This window comes from Colletotrichum higginsianum, chromosome 3, assembly GCF_001672515.1.
Source record: "Colletotrichum higginsianum IMI 349063 chromosome 3, whole genome shotgun sequence".
Classification (NCBI taxonomy): domain Eukaryota; kingdom Fungi; phylum Ascomycota; class Sordariomycetes; order Glomerellales; family Glomerellaceae; genus Colletotrichum; species Colletotrichum higginsianum.
This window is the reverse complement of record NC_030956.1, coordinates 1,070,180-1,083,580: the sequence shown is the minus strand read 5'-3', so window position 1 is coordinate 1,083,580 and position 13,401 is coordinate 1,070,180. Positions and strand designations below refer to the sequence as shown.

The following is a 13,401-nucleotide window of genomic DNA, read 5'->3' as shown; positions in this document are numbered from 1 at the left end:
GGAATTTACGCTTGGATTAGGGACTATCGTTTGAACATCATGGTCTTGTCGATTCCTTCTTATGAAGGATAAATTTACGAATAGAAGTACGCACATTGGAAGTACAGGCCGCGCATTTGTCGGCAAAGGGCACATATAGACTTCCACCGGAATCAATCACAAAGGAAAACAATCCAACTTAAACAATCTGCTCTAAATGACGCGTAGAATGGATATGATTGCTCCAACCAGGACATAGCTCAAACATGAACGTTAATCGGAGGATATGCATCAAAAGCAACTTCGAGAAAACGATTAGAATCCAATTTGGCCCCGGAACTGTCAAGTCTTATCAATGTGATGCAAGTGCACCAATTTCTCATACAACTCATAGATTCGACTAGTGTTGCTATTAATCCATATTCACAAACAGGCTGGGATCAAAGCGACACCAGACCGAGAACTCCCCCAAGGACAAAGAGCATCCCGACACATGACAGCGCCTCGTATCGTGTCTCACGTATACCACGTGGCCTCGGGGACCTCACCCAGGAGTTGGTATTGCCCGAGCTCCCGGTTCTTGTACGCCACGGGATCGTGCAGGGTGTGCGTCCGGATATCCCTCCAGAACCTGTCGAGGCCGACCTTCGTCGCCGTGGCCTTGGCCCCCGTGACCTCGAAGACGCCGGACGTCACCCGCAAGCCCGTGTCCGTCGCGGCGACCTTGACGCTGGCGACCCACTCGGCCGCCTCCCCGCGGGCCCGCGCCGTGACCTTGGCGCGCTCCGACGGGTCCCCCGAGTTCCGGTACAGGTTGTCGATCTCGAGGCCCGCCCTGTCAGCCAGCGCGTCGGCGGCGCGCAGGTGGGCGAGGAAGTTGCCGTAGGTGGAGAGGATGTAGAACTCGTCTTCCGCCTTCTCCTTGTTCTGGGGCTCACCGTCAGTATGTTACCAGGGGGGAGCTCCTTGGGAGAATTACGTACATCACCGCCGAAAGGCCAGGCTCGAGTGTTCTTCCGGGTGTAAGCTGAGGCGAAATCCAAAGCGCCCCAGGCAATGCCGATGTAGAAGTTGCTGAAAACAAGTTGAATCCTGGACAGAGGTTAGCACTCCTTCGCGGATCGTTATCATACCCCCACCTGGGAATAAACGTACGTAGGCAGGAGCAAACTCGCAAACGGGATTTCGAGAATCGAGGGATCGGGCCTTTTCAGGCTCGCATCCCACCCCAACGCGTCGGCCCAGGGCGCCGTGACGTTCTCGATCTTGACGCTGCCGGACTCGCTGAGCCGCAGCCCGACGTTGTCCCAGTCGTGCGAGAAGACGATGCCGGGCTGGTCCGTCTTCACGACGGCGTACAGGTGGTCTTTGGTGCCTTCCAGGACGCCCTCCAGCACCGTAAGGTCCGAGATGACGCCGCCCGTGTTGAAGTGCTTGAAGCCGTTGAAGACGACCTTGTCGCCGTCCGAGGTGATCTTGTGGTCGCTATCGCGGGGGTTCACCGCGCCCCCGACGAAGTAGTTGTTGGAGATGACGAGGTTCTGGAACCGGTCCGCCTGCTGCGGGCTCCCGATGACATTGGCGGTCGTCGACCAGAGCAGGTGATAGCCGAGGAGCATTCCGATTGAGCTAGGGAAGTGAGTCATATGGTGGTCATACGGGGGGTTTTTCGCCATTTGGACGAGGCCTTACCCATCGCCTTTGGCAACTTCGCGGATGGCCTTGTAGCCGACGCTCCACGGCTGCTCGCCGCCGCCGTACTTCTTCCAGCCGAGGACCTTCAGAAGCCCCGAGTGTTTAAGGAGCGCCACCTCGGCCCGGGGCGCCTTGTTCTCCCTCTCGCGCAGCGCGGCGTCCTGTGCGAGGATGGAAGCGACATCTTTGGCCCGCTGTAACCAGCCGGCCTCGTCATGCGGAAGATCCGACCATTTCGACTTGTACTCATCGTAGACCTTGGGGTCCGTCGACGGCACGTCGCGGGCGTTGCTGGTCATCGTGGCAGGCTCGGCCTCACAATTATCTAAGTTTGATTGCACGTGGTGACCTGGACTGGAAAGGAAAGACGCTTCGATGTGGTGCTGGAGAGATCGAGGAACAAAACGGAGGACACCGCGGGTGTGTGGGTTGCTGATGATGATGATGATGATGTCTGGAATGCTCACCGGGGTTTATTTGACCCAAATCCAACACCACGATGCGCATCTAACGGAATTAATACATGGAATTCGAAGACCCCTCGCGATACACTTCAGACGAGTGATGGAGGATCGGCATCGCTTTCCGCTGCTGGCGCAAGGTTCCACCGGTATGTTGTGATGATGTCGCAATCGCCGCTGGCGAGGTGTAAATGCGGCATGCCACGGCTGCATCTACTCCCCACCCCGTCCCGGTGTCCAGAACCCCACGCCGACTGCGAACGCGTCATGCAGGGACAGAGTCACATTTTGGAACGAAACAGCCCACTGCGCGGGGTACGGTACGTGTCGTCCGTCACTCTCGGCTGAATCGAGGGATGGAGCAGACTTTCTATCTCGACTCCCCCAACTCTGAGACGCCTACGAGGTCGGTAGTTGGACCAAGGTAACATCCAACACCGAGCTCGCAATACACGCTATATTTCAGCAATCAAAGCTTAATGGGAAACTCTGCTGATTACCACTTGGCACTTGTGCGGTGCACTGCACCAATCGAATAGTTTGCGCAGCATTGGGCGGACGACATCGCCCGGGTCGCCCCTCTATGAACTCCATCACTCAGAGGTAAGATCATCGTGGTCCGTTTTGATATGAGCCTGCTCATTTTCCCCAGATGTTCTCACTTGAGGGTGGTTGAGTCCGGTTGAGCGCCGGGGTTACCGGACACCCGGCGGGCCCCGGCCGGTAGACTCCCGTGATCCCCGAGACCCGCGAGGCCCCCAGTCCTCCCGATTGCATGCCCCAAGGAGACGCTCTGCTACAGTAAACTTGCTGGTTCAACTTCACACTGCGTGCAATACACTGGAGTTCTTGACTCTTAAATGGTTTACCGATCAGGACCTGAAGGGATTTTTGGAGACCTTTGTGTACGTAGGTGCAGCAAAACCCCCATCCAGCACGAACTACGTGACTCTCCGCCAATGGTTCCCTCGAACAGAGCATCAATGGCACCAGCACACCAAAACAGGCAAACTGCCACTTGATGCTCCGTAGCCAGACCAAGTTCGGGCTGTCAATTCTTTCTTCTAAAAACTTGGTTGGACCAAAGAAAAAATCTCCCCAATCGGTACGTAGACTGTAGTTCCCGCTGAAACAATTCACCCAGTGGTATCCTTTCCCTATTTCTTCCTGTAAACATCCCCCGTCCTGGCGATCTCAAAGCTGGCATCCTTTCCTCGGCCCTCCTTTTCATACTGCCGAACCAGCGGCAGAACATTCCTTCCGAATAGTTCAATCTCCTCGTCATAGTGCAGAAAGGCCGTCAGCACAAGGTGGACGCCGAGGCTCTTGAGCAACACCAGACGCTCGGCAACCTGCTCCTTGGTTCCGATGAGTTTGGTCTTGAAGCCGTCGTTGTACTGGACCAGGTCGTCGAACTGGCTGTCGGCCCACATGCCCTTCTTGTTGGCCGTGCTGGCGCCCGCCTGTCGGACCGAGTCGCGGAACGCGTTGACGGCCTCTGCGTCGGCCTTGCCCTGGATCTCCTGCAGCACGCGGACGGCCTCCTCCTCGGTCTCGCGGACGATGACGAAGCCGTTGACGGCGAAGCGGACCTCGCCCTCGCGGCCGGCCTTGGCCGCGCGCGCCCGGACGTCCTCGATCTGGGCGCGAAACCCGTCGAGGTCGTTGCCGTTCATGAAGTACCAGTCGCTGACCTCGGCGCCGTTATTGCGCGCGTCGTCGCTGTTGCCGCCCTGGAAGATCTCCGGGTGCGGCTTCTGGACGGGCTTGGGGTTGAGGACGTAGTTCCGGTAGCGGTAGAAGTCGCCGCCGAACGTGAAGCCGGCGTCGTCGGGGGCCGTCCAGATGCCCTTGAGGCAGCGGATGAACTCGTTGCTGCGGCGGTAGCGCTCCGCGTGCTCGAGCCACCACTCGCCGATGGCGGTGAACTCGCCCTTGAACCAGCCGCTGACGATGTTGACGGCGATGCGGCCGTTGCTGTAGTGGTCGATGCTGGCGATCTGCTTGGCGACCGTCGTCGGGTTCCACGGCCCCGGGAGGATGGCGGCGATGACCTTGATGGTGTCGGTGGCCTGGAGGATCGCCTGGGAGAAGGACACGGACTCGTGCTGGTTGGCGGCGCCGTACCCGGACGTGAACCGGATCTGGGTCAGGCCGTACTCGATGCCGGCCTTCTCTGCTGCTTTTGCGTACTTGACGTTGCTTGCGAGGTCCCAGTTCGTCTTCTGTGGGATCTTGCTGATGATGAGGCCTCCCGAGACGTTCGGCACCCAGTAGCTGACAAGTCAGTGATCTATTTGTGATGAGTTGGAATATGTGAATCGTACGCGAAGAGCAACCGATCTGATTCAGTGTTCAGGGGGTGTGGTTGAGCCGCCATTCTGGCTGATGATGATGAGTGGACAGATGGGGAGGTGTGAGATTCCAATGACGCAGATAGGCGTGGAACGCGTGGTATGAATCCTCGAGTTCTGTTTAATCCAGAGGATAACCGTATTGATTTTGAAGAAACAGTCAATTTGGATGTCTGCCAAACGTGAAAAGAAGGATACCGAGGACTGATGGTTTGCTGCGCGGCTTCCGCGGTGTCTGAAATCCTGACAAGTGATGAGACGAGCAGTGCATAATATCGTGACGTTGCTTAACGGCAAACTAGCTCTGAGCTATTTCTACCACCATGGGGAACCATCACGATCGACAGGTCCACAGGAAGGTCCAGTCGGGGTAAAACTGCGTCACTGGCCTGATGCTGGGTATGGCGCCATCTTGGAGTGCAACGCTCGGGACGCATGTCAGAGTTCAGATAGATGCGCCTTCACCCCGGCCACGGCACGTCGCGGTGCACTACGGCAGATGCAACGCCGATGGGGACAGCTACTCCGCTCAACCGGCCCCCTTTCTGAGGCAATCACATCATTCCGGACTGAATGGCGAGCTTGAGCCATCCCAACTGACTGGGAAATGGGGGCCGTACAACAAGGAGCCGAGAGTTTGCCCCGCTCTCACACCTCTGGATAAGACTTTCTGGAGAGATGTTGGCAGAGAGAAGAGGAACCCGATGAAGCGGGAACGATGGATCCGTGACACACCCGCACGCGGGCCACCTCCACGGCCCCATCGTTTCGTTCTTCTCAGGATGGCGCGATGTAGGATTTCTTCGAGATCTGCGAACCTTATTCGGATGCAGTCATTACTTGGTTGATGGCGACATGGCCGAGCTCCAAGCTCTGAACTCTAGGGTGTAATTAATTGGGCTGAACATGGCAGCCGTGGAAGTTATCGAGCTTTGGCGGCAGCTCTGATGTCGTCCGCCTTCTAGGATTTCTTCGCGCTCCCGAGTCCCGTTTATCAGTTCTTGACTTATTCAACTGATTTTCCTGCCATCTCTTTGCTTCATTCACGGGGGCACTCATTCAAACCGGGTCTTTTTTTACATCGGAACCGCTTCCTTCTGCCCAAGATGTCTGCCTACTCCCCGGCCCGGAACGGGGCAAATGAGAAGGGAATCGAATCTGTGAGGCCCGAGACAACTCTAGAGAGATCCGAGACGGTTCAGATCAACGGCTCGCGATTCCCGGCACCGAGGCCACTTCCTACTGCCGCTGTGAGTTCTGGGTACCCCCCACGCCGATGAGCTTCGTCAAATTATTCCGAGAAAGAATCTCTTCCTAACACACACGTTGACAGACTTCGCTCCCCATCGGCGCGTTCGCCACGACGCTGACGACGCTCTCGCTCAGCTTGATGGAGTGGCGAGGGGTCACGACGACCAACGTCTACATTGCGAACTTCTTCTTCCTTGCCGCGTTCGGGCTCCTCATCTCCGCGCAGTGGGAGCTCACCGCCGGCAACGGCTTCGGGTACAGCGTCTTCAGCGCTTTTGGTATGTTTGCCCGCCGCCGTCACGGATCGAGCCTGGGGTTCACTTGGTTGATAGTTACTTACACGCGAACTCCAGGTCTGTTCTACGCGGGCTACGGGGCCATCTTGACGCCCTCCTTCGGGGTGGCTGCGGCCTACGGCGACGACATCCAGCAGTACAACAACGCCCTGGGACTTTTCATGATCAGTGAGTCTCGAAGTCCACGGTCGTCAAGTCCTTTTTTTTCGTTTTTGGAGGGGACTAACGCTGCGTCTTCTGCTACAGTCTGGAGCGTCTTCGTCCTCGCGTACTTGGTGGCATCTCTGCCCACGAACGTCGTTTACATCCTGATCTTCGTCTTCGTGGAGCTCGCCTTCGTCGCCGTTGCCGCTAGTTACTTCGCCGCGGCAGACGGCAAGCAGGCAGCCTCGACGGGGCTCAAGAAGGCCGGCGGTGCTTTTGCCTTTCTTGCGGGGCTTGTCGGGTGGTGAGTGGGCGAGATGTCCTTTTTATTTTTATTTTGAGGGAGGTTCTCTTACTGACGCTATCCAGGTACTTGACTTTCCACCTGCTGCTGAAGGACTCGGTTGTGGAGTTGCCTCTGGGAGACACGTCGCAGTACTTCCCCAAGACGAGGAAAAGGCAAGAATGATGCTGCATCGAAGGATGGAAAGGCTCCCTGAAAGGGCATTTGATAGGGTTGATATCGTAGACATATCACGTCGACAATCAGTCGACTTTATCTCGGGTTTGCCATGGTTCACACCGCATCTCACGATGGTAGATAAACTTTCCGCAAGCCACGGTGCTGTGTCCTCCCACTTGAAGAATTCGGAGAAAGACCATCCATATCACTGATAAGGGGCCGCCCTTTTTGCAATCTTGTTCCATCATCCATCCCGTCAATCTTCAGTGCGCTATCCCTCAGTTACTAGGAAAGACCGGCCCCAACCCAGTAACCATGAGCATCGTAACCTTCCACCGATTCCCACAGCTGCCGGGAGAGCTTCGTAATCTGGTCTGGGACCGCGCAGTCCGTCCTGTTGGTCTCCATGGTGTCCAATACTTTTCTTTCTGCTGCAACAACAAAGTCACTGAAAAGATGGATTCGAATTTGATGCCATCGTCGTACCCGCACCAGTTACATGTTCTCAGCGCCCCGCTATCTGACGACGACGCGTTGCCAGCAAGTTGGAACCACAACAAGTCCACTTACACCATCGACTGTGCTCTCTGGACTGCTTGCAAGGAGTCTCGCGCTGCTATGCATCGCCGGTACAATATCCACCATTGGACCAATCTTTGCGACCATGCACGCCGACCACTCCTCGATGACTCGAGCCATCTTCGCATTCGGCACCAGGACTACGAGGATCTGCCAGCTACATTTCCAGTCCGTGACAAGGACAACTGGCAATACATAACTGTGCTGCCGAGACGGGATCTCATCATAGTACAGGTGCTGGACGTTGCTGACTTCACAAGCCTGGAACACCATGACCTATTTTCGTCGATGCATCACGGCTTCGTCAGCTTTGCGGACATTGCGGTGGAATTTGACCCGTCGTGGAGCTGCGAAGAGCTCCATCAGTATAACCACGAGTGGATCAACGGCAGCCTCCGTTCCAACTGGGACGACTATGACAGAGCGAGATGGGCGACATATTACCAGCTGTTGCTGGCCATGAAAGAGATGCGGAATACAAGGCTGTGGATGATGGACCGTCGTCTCGGCCTGGAGTCCAAGGCCCTTGACAGATGGTCCACGAGGAGGATTGCTCAGAAGGAATGGGAGAGCTGTTTTGTTTTCCGCGGGGAGGGCTGCACATACTACCAGATGCCCGGGGGATGGGATTTCTGTCTTAACGAGACGGATAAAGACGACGACGCATGTTGTGACTTTGCCTCGCAGCTTGGAGCGGTGTGCATGGAGCAACTCGAGAAGGACTTTGATGAGGACGACCTGTACAACCAATTCTATCAGCCCTGGCGGGTATTGGTATGCGACAAAGTTTGAGCGAGGTTCAAAAATTCTGTTTGCTGCCTGCGCGGCATTGCACGGCCGGGGTCACTGGCTACGAGGTGGGCGAGATGGATAGAGGTAGACAGATGCTCGGATCCAAATGGCCCTGCGGGCTGGAGGTTTACGGAGATGTAAAGTAGGAAAAGGAGAGTGGAAGACCTAGCTGGATTCGAATATTAGACCCTGTGCCACAATCTTGTCCCCTTCACGTTCGAATACAGGGCCTTCTCTAGGGTTTCTATGACTGTATGGAATGGACTCGTCCGACACCTCGACAACGTCCGAGACCGAACCATCGTCTCACGTCACAGAGTGACGACTGAAAGTCTGTTGTTCGGCTTCCCCTGCCTCGACCTCACGCCTCGGTCTCAATCGGTGCCTTTCCAATCGTCGAGGAAACCACCCCGCTCCTTAAACCCCCATTGCCACATCGCGGGGAAGGAGTATCGCGTCCACGTTCTTGTCCGAGTTAAACCTACTCACCCGCCAAACATATCTGGAAAGCGAAGGCGACAGGGGAGTGATACTGGATGTCAAGGCAAGTGAGTCGTGTGCGTGTTTGCCGGGCTGTTCCTATGATACGGGAAGCAGCGGCTGCTCTGTACCTCCCTGGGGTTAGCTGTACAACATCTACCTCCCTCATCAAGGCAGGTATGTAGGTAGATGGAGGTGATTGCTTCTGATTGCTTCCTGTCCAGATGGGCAAGACATCCGGGTCATCAATCTGGTCAGCGGCGTGCCTGCCAGTTGGAAGAGTACCTAATACCTACCTACCTCCTGGCCTAGCTACCTTGGATAGATCACAGGCAGGGGGCCCTGAACGGGATGTCGCCTTGGGTGAAGCCCTTCTCTTGGCTTCGGATGATTTCTTCCATCCCTTTCCTCTTCATCTCTTCCCTTTCCATCTCTTCCCCTATTCATCCTCCATCATCATCATCCTCAATCATCATCATCTTTCATCATCTTTACCTGCAGCCAGCGCATTACTGCAAAATACAGTTATTCTACTGCCGCCGCTGCCGCCGCCATCACCACGACCACGCCGCCACCGCTGCCGCCGCCGCCGCTCCCACCACCACCACCACCACCACAGAAATGAACTACGTACGCTTTTCTACCCTCCCTTCTTGTCGCGAGCTCCATTCAAAGCGTCTTGCACACACTGCCTTTGACATGATGGAACTTATTAGCTATTCATGCAGCCCTCTCATTCTCCTGTGTCCGTTTCTTTAGCAAACTGACAAAATGTGTATAGCACTGGCACCCATATAGCCAGCCTGCCCCCCCCCGCAGCCCGTGGCTGGGGCCGTGGCTATGGCCGCGAATATGTAAGTGTCTTGCCTATCCTTTGCTCAACCTCTTAATAAGAGAATGGTGCTAACAGTTGGATTTCTAGGGGTCTGTTTCTGGTGTAAGTCGCCAAGCACTCATCCGAATGTCTTCGAGGGCTCACCCAGTATTCTCCGTTCGACCCTTAGACAACCACATTTGTTACACCGCATTATCATCGGCATCTTTACTATCATCATCATCATTACCATCGCCATTATTCATGCGAGTAAGCTCTATCAGCTCTGTTTTTCTGTTTGCTTTGCTAACCGAATTCTAGGCCCGCATGAAGAGCGACGTAAGGTTGTTTTCTCAGCCTCCCCTCGGTCCATCACCCCGATCCATCATCATCACCTCGATCTATCACCACAACCCCAGTCCATCTTGTCTTCTTTGTTTTCTTGTCCCCTACCATTCTGTCTGATGTTGTCCTTGGCTCACTGAAGCGTTTAGGAAAATGTGATCAATGGCATCGATCACAATGTAAGTACCCATATTGAATACTGTCTGGATCATTCAATGTCTGATTTCTGACTCCATTTTGCAGGCCAAGATCGACGCCGAGCTTGCCAAGCTCGGCGAGGTATGCGCTGACTGCCATTTCTTTTGCTTCTTCATCGACTGACTCTTCGGGTATAGCCTCCGAGAGGCCAAGACAACGACAGTGATGTCCAAGATGTGAGAGATCAGGAGGGGCAATTGAAGAGCATCTGAAGTTAGGAGGACAGGCAGACCTTGAGGGCAGCAGCCGGGCTCCACCACAGAGAGAGGCAAGGAGATTCGAATACCAGTCACCTACTACCGCCCTTGTTTCCCCCATGCATGACCAGCTACACACACGCACACTTGATCAGACTTTCAAAACGTCACGAACTTCCCTGTACCCCTCCAATAACTGTTGCGCCCTATCCGGGCTTCTAACTTTGAACTGCATGGGGAAAGGCAAGGGCTCGAGGATGACGTTGGAGTTCGTAGCCTGGGTGTCGAAGGTTATGTCGTCGCCTGTAGCAGGGCACTTTTTCAGCCCCATGTCGAACGCCCAACATACGCCCGCTCCCGCGACAAACATCTCATCATCGACGAGGTTCTGACCGAGGCAGGTTCGGCGGCCCCATCCGAAGGTGTGCATGCCGACACCCTCGCGGAAGTTCGGGTACCGAGTCAGCGGCTCTTGGTACGTAGGAAAGTTGGGGTCCAGGAAGCGATCCGGACGGTAGTGCTCCGGGTCGGGGTACTTTTCGGGGATACGGTTGATGTTCCTATTGATGCTGTAAGCAAGTGGTAGTCATGAGACAAAAGGGGTTATGACGGACCATTCGCAGGCAAGAATGATGGTTCCCTTTTCAATCTTGACGCCTTGGAATTCGGACTCGTTCTCGCATTGATGAGGGACTCCTGTAAAAGCTAATCAGCTCTTGCGCACCCGGCAACCCAGACATAGTTCGCTTGCACAATGACTTACCGAGCGGGACTCCGGACCTCCATCGGAGAGTCTCCTTCAGACAAGCCCTCACGGTCGGCAGCTCGGCAAAGTCGTCGCGGGTCGGCATCCTGTCCCCGCAGACCCTATCGATCTCGGTTTGGCACTTCTTCAGCCACTCTGGGTGAAGCGCCATGCACATGAGGAAGAACTGCAGAGGCCCGGAAATGGTAACGACACCTACGAGGCACTGGAACCCGAGCATACAGGCCGCAAAGTCTTCTGCCTTCTCATCCTGCTCCAGCGCCTCGTTCCCGGCCGCCCGTAGCTGTTCAAAGTATCGGTACGCCCACGTGTCTGCGGGCAGGTCGCCCTTGCGGTACCGCGCCTTCGCGAGCCGGAACGTCTGGAGCCACCACGCGCGCTGTCCTTTCTCCCGCCTGACCTCGTACTCGCGCCACGGGTTGTGGCGGACGAGGTCGGCAAGGTGCCAGAGCGGCGTCATGGTGTTGACGATGGGGCCCGAGATGGACATGCGCGTGAGCGTCTCGATGGCGCTGTCGCCGTAGGCCCTGCCCTGCGTCGGGTCATCCCACGCGAGGCGGCTGATGATGCGGCCCGTCAGCTCGCGGGTGTTGCCGTGGAACTTCTCGGGGTCCAGGAGCAAGGTGACCAGCCACCGCTTGACCTCGTTCTCGATGTGTCCATAGAAGTGGTGTTGGTGGGCGGCGGCCATGGCGGCGTGGACCCATTTCCGCTGGTATTTCCACGTGTCTACACGATGAGATACATGTTAGTGCCGAGAATTCTCTTAGCGACCCCTTGCTTCCTGGGGTTGTTGTGACGATGGCTTACCATGACGGTCCATCAGTGCAGAGTACGCCGGCCCGAGCTTGTGGTCGATGAGGGCCCGAATCTGAGGCCGGCCCGCAAAGTTGTTCCCATTCTTGATGAGAAGCTCCTGGGCCATCTCCTCGTTAGAGATGATGACGAACTTCTGGCCGAGCATGCTGGTCTGGTAGATGGGCCCGAACTCATCGGCCCACTCCTTTAGCTTGAGCCACATGGCAAACCTGGGCAAGTCATGGACGCGGCCAACGATGGGATACTGTTTGGGGCCGGGGAACCGGTTGGGTTTCTCGGAGGAGGTCTTCCTCTTCGCGCGGGCTAGGGCTGTCCATGCCGAGAAGCGCCCGTACGCAGAGAAGAGAACACCCGGCACTACCAGAATGCCCAGGTATAAGATGATTAAAGCAAAGCTATCCATTATTGAACGTGCTGATGATGTAGGAAGATGGAAAGGAAGCGGAATGTGTCGAACACAAATTACGGGGAGCGGGCTCAGAATCAAAGGGGGGAAGCAGTGCAGGGTATATATGTTGAGTTTGACTTAGACCCAACGACGCATGTGAGGCAAGCAAACTTCTTGGCGCCCAGTAACCGGATCCAACACATACGGATCAACACCCTGTATGGGATTTCGGTTCGACAACTTTGAGGGCGAGGCGAGTGTCGCGTCCACGCTAGCCTGTAATGGCATCATGAGATACGAAAGCAGAACGACGATAAGAGGCAGGCACTTTTCATGATTGATGACTGGCAGATGGAGCTATCAAGTGAGCGACCGGAAAGGCATTCGGCAAGCTGCCGCTGCCCTCCGGCTGCTCGATCCCAACCAAAAGATTACCTGAGCCCCTCGTGGCCATAAGTTTCGAGGCCCGGGTTACGAGATGGAGTAAGTCGGTGTGCCAACTCACCCCTACCCTCCTCCCCCTTCCCTGTCTTGTTTGCGTCGACAGGGGCTTATCAACCGAGTTGGAGCAAGTCGATTGAGTGAACGTGGGCCATGGAAAAGCCCTTCTCTGACCACCCCCGCAGGATTCCAGGTAGGAATGGCGCCAGAGCCTGCGCCGCTTTGCAAGGGAGAGACGGGCGTTGCGTCGCTACCTGGCCTGGCACCGAGACATCGCACTCCGCGTAAGTGGCCGGGTGCATGCCCGCACGAAAAGTAACGAAGTCATCGCTTCGAGGCAACGCAACGCCATGCATGTCCGAGGGGGAAAAAGTCTCGTGTTCTCGAGTCATCGGCAGTCCGTTTTATTTCTTTTATATAGACACATCCCTGTTCGGCGTCACCTCCCCCCGTGCGACATCAAAAACAAGCTTCTTCATCAATCATCCGAAGTTGGCAGCCCCCGAGCTGCTCTAGAGGCATGCTTAAATCACAATCACCACGTTGGGATGAAGCACGGGCGCGGGAGGACGTGCGACACCGGGACCGATGGATGGCTTGTGCAGTGTAGCCATCCAGCTGTGTGGCCAAGCCAGTGAGCTTCTCACTCCCAGCCGCGCTTGTCATGCGGTGAGATGCAACGCGGCGGCGTCAGCGGGGCTAGGCTTCCGACGCTACGGCAGTCAGACGTCCCCAGATAGTTCTCGTCGTGCAGGGGGCAGATGCCTTGGCTGGGATCCCAAGGGATTGGGGTCAAATCCCTCCGCATCACTTTTAAAAAGGTGAAAAAGTTCTTCAAGGTGGGCGGACGTCAGTGAAATCAAAAACAAGCTTCCGAGATCATCAGTCGATATGGATAGACTGAGTACTTGTCGATCCAGCAATTACCCCGCGAGACGG

At 55.8% G+C, this 13,401-nt stretch overlaps 5 protein-coding genes across 5 annotated transcripts; 2 read left to right on the top strand and 3 right to left on the bottom strand.

Annotated features, from left to right (window-relative positions):
- Nucleotides 1-495: 495 nt before the first annotated feature.
- Nucleotides 496-1,973, bottom strand: CH63R_03883 (Thermophilic desulfurizing enzyme family protein; the record flags this gene model as incomplete). Its single annotated transcript, XM_018298858.1, has 4 exons — nucleotides 496-906; nucleotides 963-1,071; nucleotides 1,135-1,608; nucleotides 1,672-1,973. 4 exons carry the CDS (start codon nucleotides 1,971-1,973, stop codon nucleotides 496-498), a joined length of 1,296 nt encoding a protein of 431 aa, XP_018160104.1.
- Nucleotides 1,974-3,292: 1,319 nt separating this feature from the next.
- CH63R_03882 (Methanesulfonate monooxygenase) lies at nucleotides 3,293-4,515 on the bottom strand (the record flags this gene model as incomplete). Its single annotated transcript, XM_018298857.1, has 2 exons — nucleotides 3,293-4,412; nucleotides 4,463-4,515. The coding sequence occupies 2 exons, from the start codon at nucleotides 4,513-4,515 to the stop codon at nucleotides 3,293-3,295; spliced, it is 1,173 nt and encodes a 390-aa protein (XP_018160103.1).
- Nucleotides 4,516-5,595: 1,080 nt separating this feature from the next.
- On the top strand, nucleotides 5,596-6,649 carry CH63R_03881 (Acetate transporter; the record flags this gene model as incomplete). Its single annotated transcript, XM_018298856.1, has 5 exons — nucleotides 5,596-5,739; nucleotides 5,823-6,018; nucleotides 6,094-6,204; nucleotides 6,283-6,484; nucleotides 6,550-6,649. The coding sequence occupies 5 exons, from the start codon at nucleotides 5,596-5,598 to the stop codon at nucleotides 6,647-6,649; spliced, it is 753 nt and encodes a 250-aa protein (XP_018160102.1).
- A 450-nt stretch (nucleotides 6,650-7,099) lies between these two features.
- CH63R_03880 (Methyltransferase domain-containing protein) lies at nucleotides 7,100-8,014 on the top strand (the record flags this gene model as incomplete). Its single annotated transcript, XM_018298855.1, has 1 exon — nucleotides 7,100-8,014. The coding sequence occupies one exon, from the start codon at nucleotides 7,100-7,102 to the stop codon at nucleotides 8,012-8,014; it is 915 nt and encodes a 304-aa protein (XP_018160101.1).
- A 2,185-nt stretch (nucleotides 8,015-10,199) lies between these two features.
- Nucleotides 10,200-12,036, bottom strand: CH63R_03879 (Cytochrome P450; the record flags this gene model as incomplete). Its single annotated transcript, XM_018298854.1, has 4 exons — nucleotides 10,200-10,608; nucleotides 10,663-10,744; nucleotides 10,812-11,543; nucleotides 11,625-12,036. The coding sequence occupies 4 exons, from the start codon at nucleotides 12,034-12,036 to the stop codon at nucleotides 10,200-10,202; spliced, it is 1,635 nt and encodes a 544-aa protein (XP_018160100.1).
- Nucleotides 12,037-13,401: the final 1,365 nt, after the last annotated feature.